General features: G+C 35.4%; 1 protein-coding gene across 6 annotated transcripts in view; it reads right to left on the bottom strand.

Annotated features, from left to right (window-relative positions):
• The window catches only part of Adgrb3 (adhesion G protein-coupled receptor B3), a 721,663-nt gene that overhangs the window by 26,725 nt on the left and 670,202 nt on the right, over positions 1–24,736 (bottom strand). For all 6 annotated transcript variants that reach the window (XM_074080490.1, XM_074080476.1, XM_020162286.2 and 3 more), the window contains 6 exons: positions 22,995–23,080; positions 17,767–17,865; positions 17,302–17,473; positions 7,413–7,508; positions 5,905–5,944; positions 687–1,330 (listed from right to left, as the gene is read on the bottom strand). In XM_074080490.1, the coding sequence (XP_073936591.1) occupies positions 687–1,330; positions 5,905–5,944; positions 7,413–7,508; positions 17,302–17,473; positions 17,767–17,865; positions 22,995–23,080 (1,137 nt within the window). The remainder of the gene's footprint in view (positions 1–686; positions 1,331–5,904; positions 5,945–7,412; positions 7,509–17,301; positions 17,474–17,766; positions 17,866–22,994; positions 23,081–24,736) is intronic.

Below are 24,736 nucleotides of genomic sequence, written 5' to 3' on the forward strand. Positions count from 1 at the left end.
GTTATAGGCAGGAAAAAGCTGAGTTCATGAGTCCATGTGAGCACAAGGCCACATGGCTGGCTCTCAGAGTCCGGAATCGTAACGTGCTCTACTTAATTCTCAATAATTCACAGTTTAAAACCAAAAAATTTAAGGGTCATTATTCTGAAAGATTTAAGAGTAAAACATATATTATCAACAATATTGATCTAATGTAGTTTGCAATAATTGTAATGGTGGAGCTCAAAGAAACATTTCCAATTTTCAGTTTTGTTATTTTTTAACAGATGCCCTTATTCACACACACACACACACACACACACACACACACACACACAGTTCTTGGTTTATGTTTGTAACACTATCTACACATTACTTTACCCACCAAAAAGACTTCATATACCCAATAAACATCAGGAAGATCTTCTGTTTTTCTTTATGAATGTCCTACTTGATTCTTATGGCAGAATTATGACTAATAGGTATTATTTTAAATATAGTGGGCTCTTTATTTTTTAAACATTCTCTTAAATAAGGGGATTCCAATGCACTTCTAGAAAAATGCTATCTTCAGAATCTTAATCCCAACACGCCAAAATTCTTCAAAAGCTAATGTGAATCTTCTCCTTCAACAACAGCATCACAAAAAAATCAATCTATTTATATATTTTGAATATCAAGAACAGATTTAACCTCTTATCACTCACCTCTAAAGAACTCATTGATATCGTTGATCCAGTTTCGCTTCTTGAAAGTCCTGGGTTATCATCCAACTCAGCGGCCATGAAATTCTTCACAGCTGTGCGAGGCTCAAAGGGCAAATTCTGCATATGTTCCTGGGGTGTGAGATGCTGATCTAAGTTCATATTGAACTGGTCCATTACAGGGGGATTTATATTGAACTCAGGATTTACTTTATAGTGCAATAGCCTTTCATGCGGCAGGGTTTCCATGCCAATATTCATTTTGCTTTCCTCTTTCATTGATGGCTGGGTATTTACAGAACTTCTGGGCATCACAATATAGTCACTTTCCATCATTCTTTCTTGAGGATGGACTATGTCCATATCAGCCCCTCTTAAATTATCATCCGTACATAAGTACACAGTTCTCCGCAATTCACTATTCTCTTTTTTCAAACATTGATTGCTCAGCTCATTCATACCCATAGGCATGTGCAGGCCTGTGGGCTGCTGGATGATGACTTTGGAAATGACATTTCCTGGCAAGGTTGAATAGCTTAGTCCTTCAGGGTTTGTTCCTTTTTCTTCTTCATCATCATTTAGAGAAATCCTGGAGAGTGTTCCTGTTATTGTTGCTGCTCGGCAAGGGCCAATATCCTTATGTAGAACTGTGAATTAGAGCATGATAGTTCAAAAGAAAGTGAGTGTTTATTTGTATTATTATGTTGTTGTCTCTGTTCTAGTAATATCTGTTTTAATAAAATAAAAAATTAATCTTTTAACAAATTTCATATCTGCTTGTTCATTCACGATGCACATTATTCAACCTCTCTTTATTGATTCTGTTCTGCTCTATAGATCGCAGGTGGCTCATAGCTAAAGTATTTCAGAGAGCTCATTAATTGACTTTCAAAAATCTTGGTGCCCTGTCCTTAAACAACTCTGTATAATTGTTTGGGAGAAAGATAGATTACCAGAGACATTTTCTCCATCAATCTACTTCAAAAGATTTTTATACAATTACAGATATATTCACACAAATTTGAATTTTTTCTTAAGGGCTTATCTCCTAAAGTGTTATAAAAGTTCTGTTCATTAAAAATACTTCTTGAAAGAAGTAATTGATTCTAACTTCCTTCTGTTAGGTTAGAGATCACTCCAAAAGTCATGCATATTGAAATTAATGAGCATTTATCTATTGAAGTTCATGTGGTCAAAATAGATATAGGACACAAAAGTATTTATCATATTAATATGATATAAGGGGAGAAAAGGAAATGTGTTTACATAATTAATCCATAGGCTCAAATGCCCTCAAGAAGGTATTAAAATTGCCAACTGAGTTTAAGTAGGAGAAACACATACAAGCCTCTGAAAGCTCCATTCCACGTTAAGCTTGAAAATGATTATTTAGGGGAAAAAAAGGTATATGATCGTTTATAGAATAAAAGGGAACAAAATGAAAACACAAACTAGACCAAACAAAAATAAATAAATCAGAGTTTAGAATTCTTTATTAAAATATATTTTAGTTCTCTCCCTTTTGCATCTGTATAAAAAGAAGGTCATGTTTCATGGATACTAAAGGCAGAAGAACTTGAAGCTGCTTCACTATGAACAACTCTGAGGGTGTGAAAGAACAGAGTTCTGTAGAAACATTCTTAATATTGAGAAGCAGAACTGTGCTTTGTGAGAGTCAGCTCAGCATGCCTGCAGACTGCTGCCCTAACTACAATGCACAATAACTGTCATTTAAGATTTCATCGGGAATGGATAATTGTAGAATATGTGGTTTATGAAAGCAAGAAGTTTCAGATATATTGAATTTTGCCTACTAGCATCCAGTTTTCAAACAGAATCATAATTAGTATGACTTAACAAAAAGACTGAAAAATACAAGGTTATAAATATCTTTCCCTGTTACAAAGAAAGATGTTTAAAATTATTTTGAAACATACACCATTCTATTGCCTTTGGAGATAGTAAAAAATATGGTATTATTTGTCTCTTTATTTCATGCACTATAAAAATTATGTCAAATCTTCAAGTGGATTTTTATATTTCAATATTGTATGTCAAAACTGCAGAATGATTAAGTTTTCAGAAGTTATTTCTAAGTTCAGTGTGGTGGTATAAATCTGTAATCCCAGGTCTTGAGAAGATGAGGCAGAAGGATCATGAGTTTGAATCCAGCTTGAGCTACAATAGTGAGACTCTGCTTCCAAAAAAATTACTTTTAAACCACTTACAATAACAATACATCAGTAATAAGTTGTGATTTCCAGAAATAATTGCACACAAAATCGTCTCTAAATCCAGGGAAGAATATTTTTAGTTCTTAACCTTATATAAAAAATGAATCCAAAATTTATAGATGTAAATTTAAAGGTGAGTGATAGGAATCTATTATGCTACATTAGACATACATGGATAATTTTATACTCTTCTTAATATATTCTAAACTATAAAGGAAGTCTTGGTACTGACTATTGATTTTATAGTCTGAATTTGTGCAAGATGTATTTAGTTTTGTACAAATACAACATGATCTATAGTTATAGTCAACACATTTTAAACCAGTGACACAGCCATGTTCTCTTAAAATTTATATATTAAGTGTTTGGGGAAATATAATTCTTCTTTTGAAGTAGTATCTACTCTATGTTAGAGATATGCCTGCTTCTTAGATTTGCTTAAAATGTATCCAAATTTTGAAAATTCAGCATAAACAAATCCATACCTCCTTCACATGAAAAACACAATGTTGTAGGAGGTAGGACTTCTGAGAGAAATCAATCAATTTGTGAAAGGCAAAACACAAACAAAAACCAAACAAAAGGTACTTGAATATCTAGCATAATTGGATGTCTATTCCAGCATTTGTGGAAACAAATTTCAACAAAATATAGATAAGATTGCTCAGGGTTCATGAATTGATACTTCAAAATTTGGTGTACTTCAACACGGACAGATATCTCTTAAAAGACTCAGGAGAAAGTTCCGGATAAACTCAGCTACAAAGAGCATTGATCAGAAATGAAAACAGAAGATAAAAACATTAGAAAAATGTTTTCTAATAGTACGATGGTACTGGCCTGTATTAGGAATGCTAACTCCCAGAATCCACTGAAGCCTGGGGAAAATGGATGGTTTAACAAAAGAAAACATGAATAGTGAAGGATGAGATCATAGCTTGGGGAAGATGGTCTAATTCAGTGACTCTCAAACTTTAGTGTTCATCAGAATTACCTAAATGGCTTCTGAAAACACTAGTTACTGTACCCCCGCCCACAGTTTCTGACCAGAAGTTCTAGAGTAGGACTTCAAAATTGCATTTCTAATTAAGTTCTAGGTGATTATAACACTGCTGGTCTGGGAAACCACACTTGGACCACCATGCTTAGTTTGATGTGATATGATTAGCTGTTAAAGAAAAGACAAAATGGTCTGCTTTCATACTGCTTCGCTGTCAAGGAGAACTATAAAAAGTACACTAAGAGAGGTTGAAGGAAACTAAGTTGAGGATGAAAGATTAGGAACTAAACAGATACCTAATCATTTCAAATAAATTCAAGCCTCTAGGTCCACAAAAATCATATTGTATTTTGGAATATAAATGTGGAAACTGTCACCATGGCTAGTGAATTTTTGAAAAATTATAGACAGACATAGGACAAAGGGAAAATATTGTATCAATTATCCAAAGAGAAAAGTATTCGATTCTAGAAATCAAACACCAATGAAATTGTGCCTTAGTACAATGTTATATTTTTCAATAGGAAGGGGAAATTCCCAGTACCCATAGGAATTTTTACTGCATGGCTATAATCATACTCTACATAGAGTATTTTAATTGAATTAAGGAATGAAAATATGAGATTAGTCTCATATATTTGTGATTATGGCAAAAACTATAATCTGAGATTCTGCATAGATTTTAACGTTTGTGAGTCGAACCTAAATGTGATACATAAAGGGAATCTGGTGATGGATAGGGGTGGCCTACTGCATAGAGTACAGCTCTTTGCTAGGTCATCTGCCATTTAACTCCTTCATTGATAATTTGAATGAAGACTTATAAGGTACTCTTATCAAACTCTCACTGGCCAATCTCAAATGGATGATATGCTGACCTAAAAGAAGTAAGACAATGACAAATAGAAATAAATAAAAAGGACAGACTTTTTCAAAGAAACCACACCAAAAGAAGAACTTTTAGGTAATCTTAGAATGAGGAGTCATTAACAGTACTTATAAAAAAAGGTATTCGATGACAAGCTGACACTTGTACAGAAACAGAAATCCAATGCGAAAGTAGACAGCATTTATACAAGTAAAGGATCAACTATGGTGAATGCTGGAAAAGTACGTATACATTTGGGCAACATAATTTAAAATTATTAACAAATTGGAGACTACTTTGGGCACTATGCCTGTGATGATGCTATGAGGAATGAATGATGAAATATGGTTTGTTTAACCTGGAGGAAAAATAAGTACTTGCATATTTAGATAAAGGAGATATTTACTTTTATTGTAGAATGCAGCACTAAGACCAATGAATAAAAGGTAAAATGAGGTACATTTTGCCCCAGTTTAAAGAGAATTTCCCAACTGGAACTATCTAAAATATGAAATGTATAGTTTCTTTTAAAACTCTCAAGTCATCGGCTCTGGTCAGTATTTAACCAACAGTTGGAGGACAACTATGAAGTCAATAGTCTCCTGGCATTCTGAATTGGGGTGTCATGCATGGTTTGTCCTGTCGCTTCGAAAAATAATCACCACCATACTATACACACATACACAATGGTACTTAATCCTTACAACCGTCTCTATTCCACACATGATGAAAGTGAGGTACAAAGAGGCTGAGTTGACTGGAGTTACATTGAGTAACCATAAGTAGGTGAGATGGAAGTCTGATGTTTCCACATCAATGCTTTTCTGCTGTCATGGTGCTCCCAATGAACCACTATTAATTTCTTTCTCATTTCTCTTGCTCTCTCTCTCTCTCTCTCTCTCTCTCTTTTCTTCTCCTCTTCTCTCATCTTCTCTTCTCCTCTCCTCTTCTCCTCCTCCCTCTCCCAAGCACACATTTATGATCCCATTTGGAAGATTCTGTTTACTCACACACATAAATAAATGATGCATAATCCATTGTATTTTCTTTAAAATCAAAATCTATAGAAATGATATAACATCCCTAATGATTATATTTTCAAGACCTAAATATTCTTACCTGATCGACAAGCAATGTCTACGTCCTTTTCAAAGTCTGTCTGTAACAGGAAATAATAAGGCATAGAATCATTTAATGAAGCCTACAAGTGCCTTTAATAAAATTTTGGACATCTGACCATTTATTGTTACTGTTTTGCGCAAAGGAAGTTTCTCAAGGAATAATCAGATTATTTTCAAGAGCACGTCCTAGAGACCAAATTGTCAGATGCAATCATTGGAAATGTAGCATATAGTTTTAATAAAGCAGTGCAATTCTTAGCATTATCCTTTAGTCTGGAAATTTATTGCCATATATATAATGGGATAAAATTTTAGGGCAAGTGCCTAAATTTAACAACAGGTCAGAATGTGCACTATTATGACTATGTTTAAACAAATGACTTCGTTATTTTTATTTTTAAGTGTTCAATTTGAATGTTATTTGTAATATAATATAACACAGCTTTGTTAAGCACTCACTGCTGTTCTATTGACTCATTTACACTCAAATGTGACAAAAGGCTTTTAAGTTTAGAAATTAAAATTGAAGATTAAGCAATAATTACCTGGTCTAGAATTTTCTGGATTCTTATTTTACTCAAACTCTTATTTTAAACAAATCAGCTTATCTTTAAAAGATGACAAAAACAAATTAGCCTGTTGTGATCAAGATCTTCCAATCATATTCCTTTCCCTATAAATATTTTAAATCAGAATTGTTTATTCTTCCTCAAGTTTTAGTTACTAATATTTCATCTATTTTTATGTTTTATAGCCCCAAAAATGTTAGTAATAAATCAAATGTATTCTAAAAAACACTATTTAATCTCTGTTATTGATGACACAGTTTAAATCTCATCTCGTTTCTAGAATCCATCGTAGTGTTTATGCCTACATTTCTCCCAATTCTAACAACAGTCAGGGCTCATGTACGACATGGATCTGTCCTGGAAGGGTGCGCAGGTTATGCTACAGGTGGTGATTCTCATCTTAGGCTGCATACTGCAAACACCAGTGTGAGCCCAACACTTAAAGATTCTGATTTAATTGGTCTGGGATGCAATTCCTCTCATGATTTTAAAATGCAACCAAAGCTGAGGACCACTGCTTTTAGGCTAGACATGAAAGTCCAAATGCTTCTGTGTACAAATCATTATATCAAATTCTGAGCAAGAGTAAAAGTACTCTGCAGTGTTGCATAGGATGCCATACTCAACAGCCAAGGGGGCCAGCAACAGATCCTGGACCCCTAAGCAGTCCAGACACTTACCTGGTGTCAAAGTATTAAATCTATTAATAAACTAAAGCCAAAGTCATTCACAAAGTTTTTAAAATATTACTAACTAGGAATTTAAAAATTCTCTTCAGAAATCATGACTTAAGGGCTAGTGGAGTAATTCAAGTAGTACAGTGCTTTCCTAGTAAGCATGAGGCCCTGAGTCCAAGCCCCACTACTGCCAAAAAAAAAAAAAAAAAAAGAAAGAAATCATGACTTTATTTGCAGTCTGAGGGACAATAAAAGCTCACCATGATTTGAGCATGTCCATTAGGAAAAGAGCTTGAAGAATCAGCATTGATTGGATCCTGGCAGTTTCTCAATCGGCATCTCAATGCATCCTGAACCTGCAGGGAAGAAATAAAACCATTAATTTTCCTTCTTCTTGATAGTGACCAGCTGCTGTCTATCTTGGCAATTAACTATGAGAAAGAGGTTATCTTTGCTTTTATGATCTAATACTCATTTTGTTTACTTTTTACTACAAATACCAGTGTACCTTGACTTTGCTCTGTGCCAAGGAAATTTATCGCTTGCCATCCTCAGCGCTGGGGAACTCCTGAGCTATCAAAACAGTCATATCTGGCTCAATCCTAATAATTTTTGCCAGAGGGTTAGATTTACCTCCACAGTTACAAACAATATGTCTTCCAAGGGGTATTTACTACCTGGCATGGCATAATTTCCATAACAGCTTTAAACATTTTGAAAAATGAGATTACTCAATGATCTTTTGATTAGAGTTGATTTAAGATTGTTCCTTTTCCATCTCTTATAAGAAACCTTTGGGAAGAGTATTTCTTGTCTCCCTTCAAGTGCTTTGTGCTCTGACATAAAGACAGGACACAATGAAACAAAAGATCTCCAAATATGCTTGATTGTTTTGGGGGAAGACAAAATAAAAAACCCAGCCACTTATCCCAGCCAAACATCCCTTCCTAGGTCAGATCCTTAAGACCTAAGAACATTAAATTAATTTCTTTATTTAAGAAACAACTCAGTAAATAGGAATTGCTGAAAAGCAAATACCATTGACAGTTACAGTGTTAAAAGCAAATGATAGTTCTGCTCCCAGGAAGCTTGAACATCAGTACTTCCATCCCATTTCCTGTCGCTCATAGGCTCCCTACAAACTGTTGATAGATATCTTCACAAGTAGCTACTCATCCCAAATCATTGGCCAGGTCATTTTACTAATACTTTGCTTTTTGGACCTCATGTTATTGGTATTCTCTTTCTCATTTGTTACAGTTTTTTTATTGGATTAGAAAACAAAGCATAGATAATGTTCTATGGCACTTTACTGAAGCACCATTGTAGAGATCACCATGGTAAACATACAAGGGTATTCACTTCGGAAAAGTGCAGCCATATAATGTTCTGTCATTGTTTTGATGTGAGATCTGCATAACATATGTGTTAGCTAGAAAAAAACAAAAAAAACCTGAGCCTATTAAGTTGTTTACAATTTTCTCCTTGTCCTTGCATCCATTTGAGTCACTAGTATCCTGTTGCCCAAATTTCAATTTAGATTTGGAAACTGGCACTTAGTTACCACCAGAGACTGGCCAAACAATCCAAAACTGAGACTTCCATCCACTTTTGCTATACCTGATCTAAGGTGATCATGTGGCCACAATAGCTGTGAAGTAGGGACTGGAGGATGAGCTCCATGTTCTCTGACCACTCCTCCATTCTATGATTCTAATATTTCTAAATCTTTGATTTCCTCCAAAAACGAATGAGGAGTTGTCTGACATAACCCAGCAAAGTAATTTCTTACTTCTTTTCTTCAAACACATCAGTACAGCTGCAGTGAAATCTAGCCTGATCACCTTTTTCCTGAAGAACCAGATGAATATGAGGGCTGAGTCACTCAGTGAAAGAGACAGGACCAGGACAAAGTCAGATCCTTTCAATGTGAACGCTTTCAGGCTCCTCTTTAGATTAAGAATTCATTGCTTAGAAAGCACACGATAGGTTAAAAATGACACATTAATAATGGAAAATTGGTAATGAGTCTTGCGTTTGCCAAATCATCATTTTTCCTATAATGCAGAAATTTGAACTGGGGAAACCACTAAGAAATTATAGCTGCTTTTAGAAATAAATTCTATGAACCAACGTCAGAAAGATAGGTACATGCTAATTTTGTTTGTACCCCAGGGCAATTGTTAAAGAAGCACAATTTATAAAGGAAGACAAATAGCATGTCAGAAATGCAGTCTTCTGGGAGCTTGTTACACAAAGATTTCTTCGAAATCTATTTCTAAATATCAGCATATATAAAAATATGTTTCTGCTCTGGTAGTATCAAACATTAATTTAACTGGTGCTCACAAATCATTCTCTTTTCAAACCTTCAAAGCCTAGTTGTCAAGGATATGGAAAGGTAACTCTTGTAAATTTTTCTTCAAAATCACTTACTACCTAATTGCTTGAAAGAGATATAGAAGAAATCTAACTCTTCTTCAGAACACACACAATCCATACTTTCAACCTATCCAACTCCCAAACACGACAATGGATTAAGGCATTTCTATACCAGAGAATGACACAAGCTTTATGAATCAGCCATTGTTGCTTGGAAGAAATATAAAACAGAAAAAGCATTAAAAGTCTTCAGTAAATTCAAAGTCATCTTAAGGATCTTACAAATGCATAATTTAAGTGTTAGGTTCCTGACACTTTTCGGGCCATTGATAATTCTAACTCAGAAAGATTTGCAGGAGAAACTTCATGTGATTCCAAATACTCCATCTGATTTTTTTTTTTAATCTTAAAAAGGCATTGAGACAGTGTAGATGGATTGGCCTTAAATATTTGTCCAGCACTGTCAGGGAAAATGATTAGACTAGATTTCACATGCACAGTTCCATATGACAGAAGAGGGACTGTTTCATAGCACAGAAGACAGTACCTGGACAAAGCACCCACAGTTGTGTAGAAACATTTTGACAATTAATTGAAGGTGAAGAAAGAGAGTTTTATCTTTGGTAAACTAATGTGAATTGTGCTGATGGAGAACTGGAATTGTTTAATAAAGCAAACCTACAGAATCTTGATTTCAGACAAATAGAAGCAAAAAAATGAATAAAACAAGGCAAAATTTAGATCTGGCTATGCCAGGCTGAAAATAAAATCCTTTGTGTCAATAGCCATATTTGTAATGCTGGATAGTAATACCCTTTGATTTACTATTGATGGAGAATAAGTCAACTTATTTTAGGTAACAATTTAATTTAGAATTTATTTTAAGGTATTATTATAACTTAATTCCTATGAAATTAGCATTTTGAAAAACTTACTTGAGACCAGTAAATGCAATTTTTAAATAAACCCATTGACAATTAATTATTTAGCATTTATTATGGAACCATTAATATCTAGATTTCAAAGATGCTTCTTTTTATAATATCCTGAAATAGGTCTTCCATCTTAGTGGATGATTAGGTAGAGGGTTAGACAGCTGAGGGAGTGGCAAGGAACATATATGTGACTACCTTTGTGATATTTAGGGGACTTTTAGGAAGTCTGAGGGGCTTTTGTGAAATGAAGAAATGAAGAAGTGACATTTTCCAAAATAAAGTGATGTGATAATAGCAAACTGTCAAGATTGTCTCCTGGAAGTTTCAACCAGGCACCACCAAAGTTGTTTTGACTGGCTCCAGCTGGAGGACTGCTCTAAAAAGTCCTTAAAAAGCTGGAAACCTTTCTTATTGGGGATGGAATGCCGGATGAGCTTTGAGTTCAAAGACGTTTGCAGAGCTGTGTCTCGCTCCTGTCTCTCCCCCGTGGGGAGAGGCATTCGGTTTCTCTCAGCAGCAGCAAGCTGAGAGCTTCTCAATTGGTCCTCACTCGAAGGCAGCTGGCAGAGAGTCACTGTGAAAGTGGTGCCAGATTTAGAGATTGCTGGGGAAGAGCACCAAGCACTGCTTGGCAGTGTTGCAATTTAGAGAAACCTCACAGGAAAGAGCTGCACAGTTGGACAGGGACTCTGTATTTAGCTACCGATCTGCTCAGACCCCAAATCTTCACCTTTAAAAAAATAGCTTTACTTTGAGCTATTGTTCTTGACTTTATTCCAGAAAATCATTTTAAGCCAGGAAAATAAAAGTTTTATTTTTGTAACTCTTTGAGATTGTTTCCTGGGGGGGATGGGGAGTGGTTCTTATATGGTGTGTTTTCTTCTGAATCTCATGTCTACTGTTGTTCCTATTGTCTCATACTTGAACAAATGGTTTAGCTCTTTTTAATCATATACGATTTAATCATTAAATGAATGAATTGTTTTAAATTTCATATGCTTCGTGTCAATCAACATAAGCAACATGAATGACCTGACACTATCAAAATATTACTTGACTTTTCTCATAGCAAAAGAAATAAAAATGAAGGCTTGTCATTTGCTATACAATGAAGAATAAATAGAGGCTCAAATTTCAGTGCAAGGAATCGTTAATGGAATCCTCTAACACTGAAAGGATCTATGACTTAATTCATAAAATCATGCCTTTTTACCTTCAGGTTTTTGTTTTGTGTCCATTGGGGGCATATAAGTTTCTTTAGATGATATTTCTTATACACGATCTGAAGGATGTAGCTGTATTTTGTTAGCACAGAAATGTGAAAGGAAAGACAAGTGGTGTATACAGACATGACCTCGTGCCTTCATAGGTGGTATGTTGTTTCTGTCTTATATGTCCGCTTTGAAGCAGACATTACCCCAGTGTATAGATGAGGACCCTCAAGCTTAGGGAGCTTCAGTAACTTGCTTAAGATCGTTACAAGAGATGGCAGAACCAGAAATGGAACAAGACCATTGGACTTGAAAGTCAGTCCTCATTCCAATGCACCCTTCCGTCTCCACCCTTACTTCCGTACTGAACAACGAAGAGGGTCTTGTAAATGAAAGAATGAACCAAAACCATTATTTCCAACTGGCCAGAAATGAAGTTGCTGTGCTGTAATCATGTTTTATGATTTAGATGGAGTACAAAAACTAAAAAGTATTGAGCTAAGTTTTCATTTTTCTCCTTTACCCAAGACGTATTGAGCTTTCTGTTACTAGTGTAATAAACTTGCAAGGCAAAATCCTAGAGGTGTGAAAGGAGGGGGGGTGGGGCTTGCCTGTCTACATGCCTGTGCCCAGAGACCACTTCTCACTCTAGAGAGAAGCACTGTGCTGCTATCCAGAGTGGGGGATGGCTGGGAGGGCAATGTGAGATGCTAGCAGAAGAATTTAAGGAAAAGCAAGCCGCAGCTGGATGCTTTCAGGCATGCCAGAATTTACCAACCACTGGTGTGAACTCTCCATGTCTGAACTTGTCCACTGATGCCATCTTCCTCATCGAATTTCATGTTAACTTCTTAAATCTGTGCCTGGACCTGGAGACCCTTATGTAAAGATGAAGACTGATAGAAATGCTCACATCACAACTGAAACCATGGTAAACTGGGAAAACTGAATCTGGAGGAAGCAGGATTTCTATTCCCCTGCCTAAGAAATGAGCTGGCCAGTGGGTGAAGTGAGGTTGGTGGTTTCTGGGGAAAAGTACATTGGACTAAGAGCATATTTTGCCCTTGCTTTTCCTGGGCTCATTGTTTTTTTTAAAGAATGGTTTAATAGATAGAATATTGGTTTTAGATTAGATAGGAAAGCATGCTTGTCTCTTACATATTTACTGACGTTCTTATTAATCACTTTAGCTGTATTCTTTATGGAAATAATAAGACTGAGTGGGAAACTACCCTCCCAGGAAGGTGGGATTGAGAGAGAGAGAAGAGAAGGGGAGAGGAGAGAGAGAGAGAGAGAGAGAGAGAGAGAGAGAGAGAGAGAGAGAGAGAGAGAGAGAGAGAGAATACTTCATTTTATTCTCAGCATTTTGCTGCAAAATCGCTCAGAGGTTTGGATGAAGATTTTGGGACCTCATCAGGTGCAGCCTAGACCTCCTGTCAGTGCCTGGGAAAGAGAAAAGAAGAGCTCAGCCCTGTTACTGATGTCACAGAACAGCCACAGAATCTTCACACGTTGACAGGACAAAATTTCCATTTAAGCTCTTTCTTTTTTTCCTTCCATTTAGTGAAAGGGTTTTATTGTAGCTTATTTTGTATCACAATCTTGTTATTTCCCCCTCTGACATCAAGCTGTAAGGTTGTCTTAGAGCCAGGCACAGTCAGAGACAGAGCTGTAAAGAATGTGCAGGCACCAAGAAAGTGGTTTCCTAGCAACAGGAACTATTTCAAAGCTTTCATAACTTGTGTAGCTTCATTTCCATAGCAATGTGGAGAATAGTAAACAGTATGTGCTGTTATCTGCTTAATACAAATGAATTCTAACCAACAGACAGGGCATAAATGTAGGAAACATCTATTTTGTTCTAATAGTTCTACGTTTTTAGCTACTATACAGGTTAGTTCTAAGATCCAGGTTTTGTTGTGGAAGGTAATGTGTTATGATAAATCAAATGCCTCAACTTTTAAAAATTCTTTTTCCTCTCTTTTTGTTTTCTCTTTTATTCAGGGTTGTTTACTGAAGCACTTCAAAAGAAAAAGGTATTCCAGAAAAATACACTATCTTTTAAGAATACACATTTTGTGAAAATTTAAATATTAAGATGCCAGATCAGGAGCTCAGAACAAATAGTTATGCAAATATTCAATTTGCTTTTAAAAATATAAGTGGAATATAATTGAATTGGCAGTACCAGAGTGATCATTTCTCCTTTATTTCTTGACTATAAATTATTTTCATTTTAAAATTGTGCCCACTTAAAAACAAAGGCACATTTAAAATAAATTAGGCTGCATACACACCACATTCAAAAATGTCACAATGATAGTATTTATTTTCTCCTTTAACTGCAAGGCTATCTTCCAACCTCCTCCATGTAAGGATTACTCAAGTAGATACGTGTAAAGCCTTTTGAATTCATATTGAGACAATTATCAATCACTAAAAAGGACCAAATAATGTTAGTGTATATAAAAATACATAGAAATAAAATATGTATATACCCATCCAGTCTCTGAATCAAAAAGAAATATATCTTATACTTGCTTATGTACTTAAGAAAACAATCCATATGAATTATCTGGCACTATTGTAAAGAAAATATCTTAAAATGAAAAAGCAGTAGAGATAAAACTGTATTCTTAGGCTCTCCAAGGAATTATCAAGTAGATTAGAAATTATTGATTATGACACAATATTTTATAGGTAGCTGTCTATTTCATTTGCTTAAGGTATTTGTATTGGCACAGAAAATGTGGGAGGAAGCTTCTTTTCTGTTAGACTATGGTCAAGTGTGGTCAAAACCAATAAGAAGTATACCCATTGAAAATGTCAGGCAGCACATTTAGAAAGTCAAAAAAAAATTCTGAGGTCCCAAGGAGGCCTCCTATGATATGTTCCTTGGGATTTGTAAAATACCTTTAAACAAGTATTTGTGACAAAAATTCGTGACAAAATTCCTCTTAGGAATTCTGAAGGAGACTTACCCTACTACTGAAATCTGTGCATTTACAGCAATTGTACAGGGTATTTTTAAGGTTCAGTACAAAAAAATGGGATTTTACATTAAAGAGTTAGAACTAAAGAATGTTATGACACTTTGCTATTAATTTATCATTTATAAAATTATTTAATTTGAACTAATCATTGAAAATGCAATAATAACAATACCCATATTTTTATTCTTTTTAGTGTAGAAAACATGTATTGGAAGATTTCTAATTTAGCAGAAATATTTATTCTATACTTTGATTTAATTGCCATTAAATCATGTTTTCGACAGATAAACATCTAATTATATACATTAAGAATTTTTTTGCCAAATATTTTCTTCGTGTAAGCAGCAAAAATTTGATAATAAGCCATTAAAGTATTTGCCACTTAAAAATCTACCTATTTTGCCTGGTGTGGTTGTTCATGCCTGTAATTGCAGCTGCACAGGAGTGGAGATATGGAGGATTGTGATTCAGGACTAGCCTGGAAAAAAGTTAGTGAGACTGCATTTCAATGCAATCTAGCCTAAGTGTGTGGGTCATAGCTATAATACAAGCAAGGCAGGAGGCATAGATAGGAGGATCAAAGTCCAAGGCTGGCCCAGGCAAAAATGTGAGACCATATTAAAAAAAAGAAAGAAAGAAAAAGAAAAAAGGGTTGGGGGCATGCACAAGTGGTAGAGCTTGCCTAGAATGTGTGAGGCCCTGAATTCAACCCCCGCCCCCCAAAAAAACCCTACATATTTTGGCATGCCATAAGACTCTCTAGATGTCTGAAGTGAAAAAGGGAATCTTATTTAAATATGAGGTTCTTGTCTATTTCTTAATACCTGGAGTATTCTTCTGAAAATTACATGCAGGCATGGCATGCCACCTTACTTAAAGCCTGCAACAGGTCATTCTCGGTTGTCAGTCAGAAGTCCCTTTTGTGTCCATCAGTTTGGAACAATCCCATTTAAGATACCAGAGATTACATTAACACAGAATATAGTTGTAGCTGGAAGAGAATATAATCTAGATTATCATTCGATTTCCTTTTACCTTTTACTCCTTTGGTATAAAGAACTTGCTATGTGGGAGATCCTAATGCTGATACTCAAGACAGAATTATGATGAGGGCATAGTAAGCCTTGGCAATTGTAAACTACTTCAGACTTTTAAAATGGTGAGCTACTCCCTCCCCTGGAAAGATGAGTTCCTCCATCTGCTCTTGTTTTTCATCATAGATGTTCTTAGAATACACCTGTGGGCCTGTTGCTGACGTCTGTGTCTTACTGAAACAGTGAGTGCAGAAATAGTGTTCTCCCCACCTAGTAAATCAGGTTAAAACCTTTGGCTATCTTCACACATCATAGAAAAGCTGTGTGGTGAGTACTCACGTGCACATGTATCTCGTTACACTGTGCCCACCGTAATGAAGCGCTCAAGCAAGCTTCATGATGCAAAATGACGGAGTGGACCATGCTCTCAAAACCCCTAGCATGGCACTGTGTCAGCATGAGTTTTAGTCACTACTCATCTCCAGAGTGAATGCTAAAATGACTCACAGCCTTGTAAATACTATCACTGCTTGCAAGCATTCAGAATAATTTTCCTACTGATTGGAAAACCATATTTTAGCTCTAAACAACTCAAGTCTGCAGTCTTTCACCATCCTGTATGGATGTGCTGCTGATTAGTGTCTAACTTCTTCCACTCCCCATTACTAACAATAAACTTGAATCATGAGCTGGAAAAATGTGGTGATTACATGTCTACAGTTCCTAGGGACAATTACTGCCTGTCATGTCCCCACTGAGTACATTTGTGTTATCTGATGAACATAAACATTCATATTGAAATAATTAATCTTTATTATATCCATTGGACTGACAATTATGCAATTTACTATGGAGACAAAAGAATTATTCATTAATCTTCAACATTTCTCTATATAAAATAAAATAAAATAATATGTGCTATGAGAATGTGCTGAGTGGAGAAGCATAAATTAGGGGACAAGTAAGAAATGTCATTGTATTACGTTTATAAGCAATGCTTTTCAAACAAGCCCACCAATTTCTGTAACAGACCCCTGTCACTCCCTGTCACCTCTCTCTGAAATCTACTTGCCCTGGTTCTTGGCACCTCTGGCTGTATTTTCCCTTGCATATTTTAATCTGTCACTTTCAGAGTGCCAGAGGCCCTCCTCAACTATGTCCCAAAAGTTCTCTTCAGTGTTGAATATTAAGCAATGGAGAAGGCCAGTTTTAATCTGAAGATCAAGATATTAAATTAAAAGACCATACTTGTTGGCAAAGATATATCTTCAACTCTCACTCATGTCTCTCATAAGAATTATGACTCACATCACACCTGTAATCCTTGGGAAGCTCAGATTAGGGTGGGGAGGATCACAGTTCCAGAGCAGCCTGGGTAAAAAAAAAATGTGCGAAACCCCATTTAATGGAAAGAAGCTGAGTGTGATAGTGCCTGTCATCCCAGCTATGGTGGGCAAAAACTGAGACCCTATTTTCAACAGAACCAGACCAAAAGGTCTGGAGTGTGACTCAGTGGTAAAGTGCCCGCCAAGCAAGCGTGAAGTCCTGAGTGTCACCAGTAATAATAATGATGATGATAATAATAATTTCCCACCTCTCTCCGAAGAATGCAGTGGACCATGACTATCACAAAGCCTTGCAGTGAGTCAAACACAGCAAAAAGTATTTGAAACAATATGGACCGTTTATCCGTCATGGCCAGAACTGCAGACATCCATGTCAGAGCCAGCAGGGGCAGCACCACACAGGAGCTCCACAGTGAGGCCCTGGAGAGAGAGAAAGCAACATCACCCATAGGCACAGAGTGCTCCAGGCCATAACCGACCCTCACTCAACAAGGCATTCTTGTGTGTGGCACCAAGACCATTAACTTGGAAACCACAAAGCAGATAACATTGCAGAATTTTATTTATTCTTTTATAGACTATCCCATGATAGTTAGAAAGGCAGTTGCCAACTATAAATATTTACATATTAGCACACATTTTTTTCATCATAGCGTTTTCCCACATGCACTGTAAAGATTTGTAACAAGAAGATGTAAATGATCAGGACTAACATGGCGTTACTGGCGGTGGTGGCTGACAAGGCTGTTGTTGAAACTACTCCACACTTGGCACATTTGAGCGTCAAACCGCTATGAGGCTCACTCATCTGACTGCAAACAAACAGAACACCCACAGAAAGAACAAAACATTGAATTGTCACCAAAAAAACTGTTGCTACTTCAAGTTAGCTATTAAATACGATGTCATGCAGAAAAGTATATTATCAAAGATGAATGCTTTAGGTTGTCTCAAAGATGCATTTATACCACACATTATCTTTGTAACATTTACCTTTCAATTAATCTGGATCTGCGTTGCATGCAAAGCATTTTCCATTATTTTCACCGTAAATGTCCTCTGTTTATTGAAGAGAGTTACCCAATACACTGAGTTAAACATAAGCCTGTGCTTGTGTCGACATGCAGTGAAAACCCTTTATCCAGACCCTTTGTAATCAAACATGAGGACTCCCAGCTTTGAGGACTTTCATCACTTGCAGAAGGCACAAATAAAAAACCTTCTTAACCATAAACACTTAGTGTTGAAACATAGGAAGGTGTGCTTTTCATACATATGAAGTTCTCTACCATATTTTTTATCTCAACAGATTCATATTGAGAAATTTCTTATAGCATCAATACACTGTCCATATTTAGGATGGTCTGAATATAGGGGCTGATGAAATATTATGAAATATTGGTTGATAATATAAAGAGTGATAGTTTTCTGCTTTAATAAAACACATTGAACAGAATGATGAAGTTCAGAATATTCTTTCTTAACATTTGTCACAGACTTCAACCTTACAGCATTTAAATGATCTATTATGACTTAAGAGATTTTTTGGATTAATTCAGATCAAATAATCCATATTTCATCTAATACATCATAGAAACAAAATCTTGCTACATAGAAAAACTTGACATTCATTTTGCTCGAGGAAAGTCCCTTGAAAATGATGTGTTTATTACAACATAAACCTCTTAAGAAAACCAAAAATAAATTATTTGAATCAAAATTCAAAACACCTTAAAATAATTTTCTTTGATCTATTTCTTTACTCTGTTTTTATGTGGTATTTATATCTAAAATATGTTTGCCCTGCAGGTTTCATTAAATTATGTTATAGAGGAGCTGCATTGCTAAACAGTATATATAATAAAAGTAGAAGAGAAGAGAAAATGTTAGTAATTTGAAATGTCTGGTTTGTTTTGAATAAATATATGCATTTGTGAATAGTTCTCAGATGAGATAATAAATCTGAAAACTATTGGAGATTGATCAGCAGATACATGAGAAAAAAATCAAACCTCTGAGAGTTGAGTTATATTAGTAGTAGATATAAAACCAAATCACTCACTGTCCTGATCCAACCCAGGGCATAGGTACCAGCCACATGTACCCAAACTTGTCAAATAATATGGAACCAACAGTTTGTCCAGTTTAGTTCAGTCATGGCTCAAAGGATGGCAACTCCTGCTCCCCAAGGAGTACCTATGCTAGTGTTCTCTGAATAGCCATGCATGTCTGTTATCTAGCCCCATGCACAAAGTCTCTGAGGTAGGGGACCCAGCTTCTGCCTTTTGAAAAGCTCCATAGATTATTTTACTGAACAGGCAGGAATGAGCACCACTGCACTGATGATACACCTGACTTTCTTTAACCTTATTTAATTTGATCACATTAGTGGTTTTTAAAGGCATGGACTCATCATTTATCATTTCCTTTCTCACAAAAGACAGGTTATTTGATGTTTATGCTTTGAACATAGATGTAACTATCTCTCAACTTAAGGATATTCTGCCTCTGCTCTGAAACAATATTGAAAAGCCAAAGATTACTAAAACCAACAAGTATTTTAGCTATGAAAAACTGATTTAATTTAAGTACTGGTTTTCTAATAATAAATTTAAATTAGTATTCAAAGTGCTTATTTGTCAATATTTGAGATTGATTTGAGGCTGATTAAAAGGCCTGTATCCTTAGACATAGATGCTTAGGACAGTATTGGCATTGTATGACTGGATATGAATTGAGTAAGTTACCCAGGGAGATATACTGTTTTTTCCTAGTTTATATAACCATTGCAGAAATTAATGTAATATGTAGAACATATAGTCTAGATTCTAAAATGAGTTGCTACAAAAAATAGAATCTTGTTTCTTTGGTATAGAAGAAATTATGCATTATAAAATACACAAAGTTCCAACAAAGACAGGTGTGGTGGTACACAGCTATAATCTCAGCACTTGAAAGGCTGAGGGCAGAAGATCAAGAGCTTGAGGCTAACCTGTGCTATATAGCTAGACCCATCTCAAAACCATACCAAAAAAAGTTCAGCTATAAAAAACAAAGTTGAATTGCCTGTACATTCCAAAGTAAACAATATCTACCAGCATGAGGACAGAAACACTACTCTCTCACAAGTTGTTCTGTCTGCTCCCAGGAGCACCATGGGTGTTGAATCCTAACAAGTGCTAGGTCACTTCCCATTCTTTATTCTTCTCTTTAGGAAAAAAAATATATTTGAGTGGTTTATTGTTAATACTCTAACAGAGTCCTTGAGAAAAAATATCTAGCTCTCCCCATTTTGGAAAAAAAACTCCCAAAACTTATAAAGGATCCTGATAACTTAATTTCCTTAATTTCATGTAGCTAAGAAAAAGCAGTTTAAAAGGGCCGATAAGAAAATGTCACTATAAAAAGTAGAAAAAAATTGCATTTTCTGTTTAAAAAAGACACATGCCTATTTATCTTGTTTTCATCCTTTCCAATACTATGTTATATAAGATTTACTGTTATTTCCAGTAAATCCCCCCTTGGTAAATATATTTTATGTATTAGGAAAAATGTAGCATGGTTTAGTTATTAGAAAACTTGTCAAGCTATCATATTATTTACTAAACATTTATTCATTCCTTTATAAATTTTTATTGAATGTAAACTATACACTTGGATGTTTCTAATAAGTGACTATAAAAAAAAACAGAAAAAGGAAAAAAAGAACAAAGAACAAAGAAATAGAGAAAATGGAATGTCTTGGTGCTATAGTCTATTAAATAGAAACACAATTTTACAAGACACGTTTGATGTGTGCATTCAAACAATCTAAGTAGTCAGTTTTTACAAGTAGGGAAATAATTATTAAGTTGATCAGCTGGCGTCCGGCTCAATGTGTCTGGCTAATTCTGATTCTTTATTCCTCACTGAAGTCTTATTACTATATTCACTGCTTCTTTGAGGGTTAAAATTAGCTTCAAACATTCATAGCTTCTTAAAATTTTTCTTCAGTCACACTTTGAGAACAATTTCAATCTATATTCAGACTAATATTTTATATTATACAAATAATTTCTAGAAGGTAGTCATTAATTTAGTAGTTCTTTTTTATGCTTTGAGTGATAATTGTAATTCTGCTTTTAAAACATACATTGTCCACAATACTATTCCTCTAACACTGGTCTTGGAGCCAGAAAGACGCTGACTCAGTTTTGCCAGTGAAACATAAATGACTTCTAAGAGTATTTTTGGAATTAGAAGTTTTAAAATTATAATTGTCTTCATTAATATGTAGGCTGAAATGGATAATTTATAAATTCATAACATGACAATGTTGTCATTTCTTCTAGGCCTATGTTATTGGTTATAAAGACGTAAGGGAATCAAACTGGGCAATACACATGAAATAATGAAGTGACAAAATAAATACTAACTGTGAAGTTATCAGACTCTTAGCATTGTACTCATTTTGATGATCTCAGCTCTTTTTCTGGCCTTGGTGTCATGGGTGATGAAACCATGTGTGAGTTATTCAGTCAAGGAACTTTTCTTTTTCTTGCGTGGTGCTGGCCTGGACCACTATCATTCTTCCTTTGCTTCCCTATCCCTCCTAGCTGGGATCACATGTCCTGTTTATTTGTTGGTATAGGATCTACTACCTTTTTGCCTGGGCTGGCTTGAACTGGGAACCTCCAGATCTCTGCCTTCTGAGTGGCTGGGATAACAGGGATGATTATGGCTATGCTAGACCTACGAAAACAACCTGCTCACTTTGGCCTCCTTATTTCAGTCATCACAAGAATGGCCACTGTTTGTTGGGTTAAGCTGGCTATTTACTCGATTTAATGAAACCATTCTATGCATTATGTTTCATGTTCTTTATGAGTCAAAAGTCATTCTCCTGTTTAATAGAGGAGGATACTAACTTGCAGAAAGATGAAGGAACATACTCCAAAATGCATGTACAAAGCAAGTAAATTGCAGAACTTAATATTGATTTTGTTTGTTTTTAAGCTCGTGAGTCATAATAGCCACTATAATCCTCAGTTAAAAAAATTAAGTTTCTTCCACTAATAGCAGAGATGAGATTCTGTACCCAGACTAGTATGATTAATTTATTATTACATGACTAATCTGGACAGAAATTACTGAAGAATCTAGTATTCCAATTTCAACCACATATGGCAAACTAACAATAGTAATTCTGTGAAAGCTTCATGTCCAAGTGTCTTAGTAAGTTCAAGTCAACCTATTTAAGGATGCTTTGGAAACTCATATGTAGTGAAAAAAAGGATGGAAGCAAGAAGTGGTCCTCTGACAGGAAGGAATCTCACATGCTGCCTTTATTATACCAGTGCAATTCTAATGTTTGATATGAATAATACCAAATTTTTGTATTGAAACCCATTAAACTTAGTCTTTCACTAGGGGAAAGAAATACCTAGGTTATCTTCCCCCATACCTAAATTATATAAACAAAAAGGACTTAAAATTCTTATGACAAAAATAGTATTTGATAAGTGAATAGTGAAGGTTTTTTTTCCCTATTAAATACAATTAATCAAAGAAAAAAGTTGTACCCTATTTACTTGTGCAGTTAGGTCCTCTCACCTAGGACATTATGCTTGATATACCTTCTGTCCTTTGTGACCTAAAGTTGGAGGGCTTGAAAATCCTTACCTAAGGACAAGTACTTCAAATCTAAACTTAATGGTTAATCTTAACTGACATGATTGTCAGTACACAGATATTCCTAGGTCTTTTCAATGTTTTATTTTATTATTTCTAGATTTTTGATCATGGTTCCTGAGTGCATTAGAAACTTGAATGGCAGAATCTATCAGACACATTGTACATCAAGAACAAAATTCAAGGCATAGTCTATAGTCAGTGATGATCTAGACTTGAATTATGGAGTTCAGTGGTAAAGAACCTTCAAAATCCACCAATGGCAGCTTACCCGGCTCTGTGTTTGAGCTTTTTATCTAGGATCCCATCTCTGGAAACAAGTTTATTAAATACCAAAATGCCAATCACCATGTTGACCTGTCAAACAGAAACAAAGTTGACCTTTCAATAACATTGAAAGGAATCAGGTCCCTGTTTCTCCTGAAAACATGTTTGATCAATTTTAAATCACTGTAGAGGTATTTAGTCACAAAAGTAGTGATATTAAACATCTTATAAATGCATAAAGGCGTGCAGAATAATTTGACAGTGATATGTTACTTTTAAGTTTTAAAGTATATTAGGTATATTTCATCTCTGTGGTTTGTAGTTAGCACTGGGGAAGTTAATCTCCCATTGCCCAACTTTTAAACAGAACCAGAATATACCAATCTGGCATTCTTTTGTCTGAGTCAATCTTGAATAAAATCAATTGGCTGAATGAATTTATCCCAGGTTTAAGAGCTAAAAGATTTTAAATCTCTGAGCATGAGGGTGGGGTAAGACTTGGCAGGCAAAGGAGCTGAGGATTTTGCCATTGTCTCCAGCAGGGAAGATGGAATGGCAGTATACCCCAGGCTGTGGCTATTCTCTCTTGTGCTAGGTGAAAGAAAAGTCTATTCAAGTCTCCAGAATCCTTTAGGGGATGGACATGGGGCCAATTCTTAAAAATATGCTTTAGTGAGCCCTTTTTACCAATTGCTTTCTAAGACTCTCTTACTCTCACTTAGAGGTCTTTTGTATAATGCAAAAGGAATGAAACCAGCAAGATTCAAGATTTCTTTTTAAAGTAAAATTTTAAGAAGCTACAGAGAGATATCTATTCATTGCAGATCATTATGATGAGTACCTAGGGTTCTCTGACCTGCCAAGGTCTCCTGTTAAAGAAAAGCAGTCAAGTGGGAAAAACAAGATAATCAAAGCAAAGTATTATCTTCTTTTTAGTCTCCATGTCCCTTGCTCTCCGGAATGGCTGGGCAAGAGCATCTTGGTGCAACCCTGCCTCCTCTTTCAATGTAAGTGGTGGGTGTGAAGCTGAACTGTGGAACTGCTGATGTGAGGAAGAGCCAAAGCACTCTGTTAAGTTGCGGCAGAGGAGGTGTTGCTCTCATAGTTTTCTGACAAGGTACCATTTAATCAAGAGAATGATTATTCATGTTTGCTCTTCTTATTATCTGAACTAAGAAAAAATGTATATCCTATTAATCTACAGCTTAGTCATGAAGAAGTTATCACTACTACAATGACCTCAGTTTGGTGTTTCAATTATACATACACATACTCTTTATTTCTTCATTTTAGGTTATATGTTTATTAATCTAGTGACTTAGGGAAGTAATTGATTTCCTTGTTCTCTTTCCTAACATTCACATCTAGAGTACATACTTTTCTTCTTTTGAATTACGGACAATTCTGCTCCCTGTTATGTCTTAGAGGAAGGAGAACAAGCTTTAAAGGAAGACTCGCATATCAGAGTCATTAGGAACTGGATTCCAATTTTTTGAATGAATTGTTCAAGAAACCAATTGGAAATCTAATTGCACAGTGATTTGAATCTTTGTATTTAATTCAAACCATTTCTTTCCTCCTCTATTTTCTTTAAAAATTGACTAGAAAAGAAAGATTTATAACTAATAACTTTAGTGACAGAGAGAAAAGATGATGAAGAAGGAGGAGGAGGAAGAGGGAGAGGAGGAGGAAGAGGAGAGGAGAGGGAGAGAAGGGAGAGAGTGAGAGAGAATGACAAATTGGTAG

The sequence above is a fragment of the Castor canadensis genome, chromosome 1, assembly GCF_047511655.1.
Source record: "Castor canadensis chromosome 1, mCasCan1.hap1v2, whole genome shotgun sequence".
Lineage (NCBI taxonomy): Eukaryota > Metazoa > Chordata > Mammalia > Rodentia > Castoridae > Castor > Castor canadensis.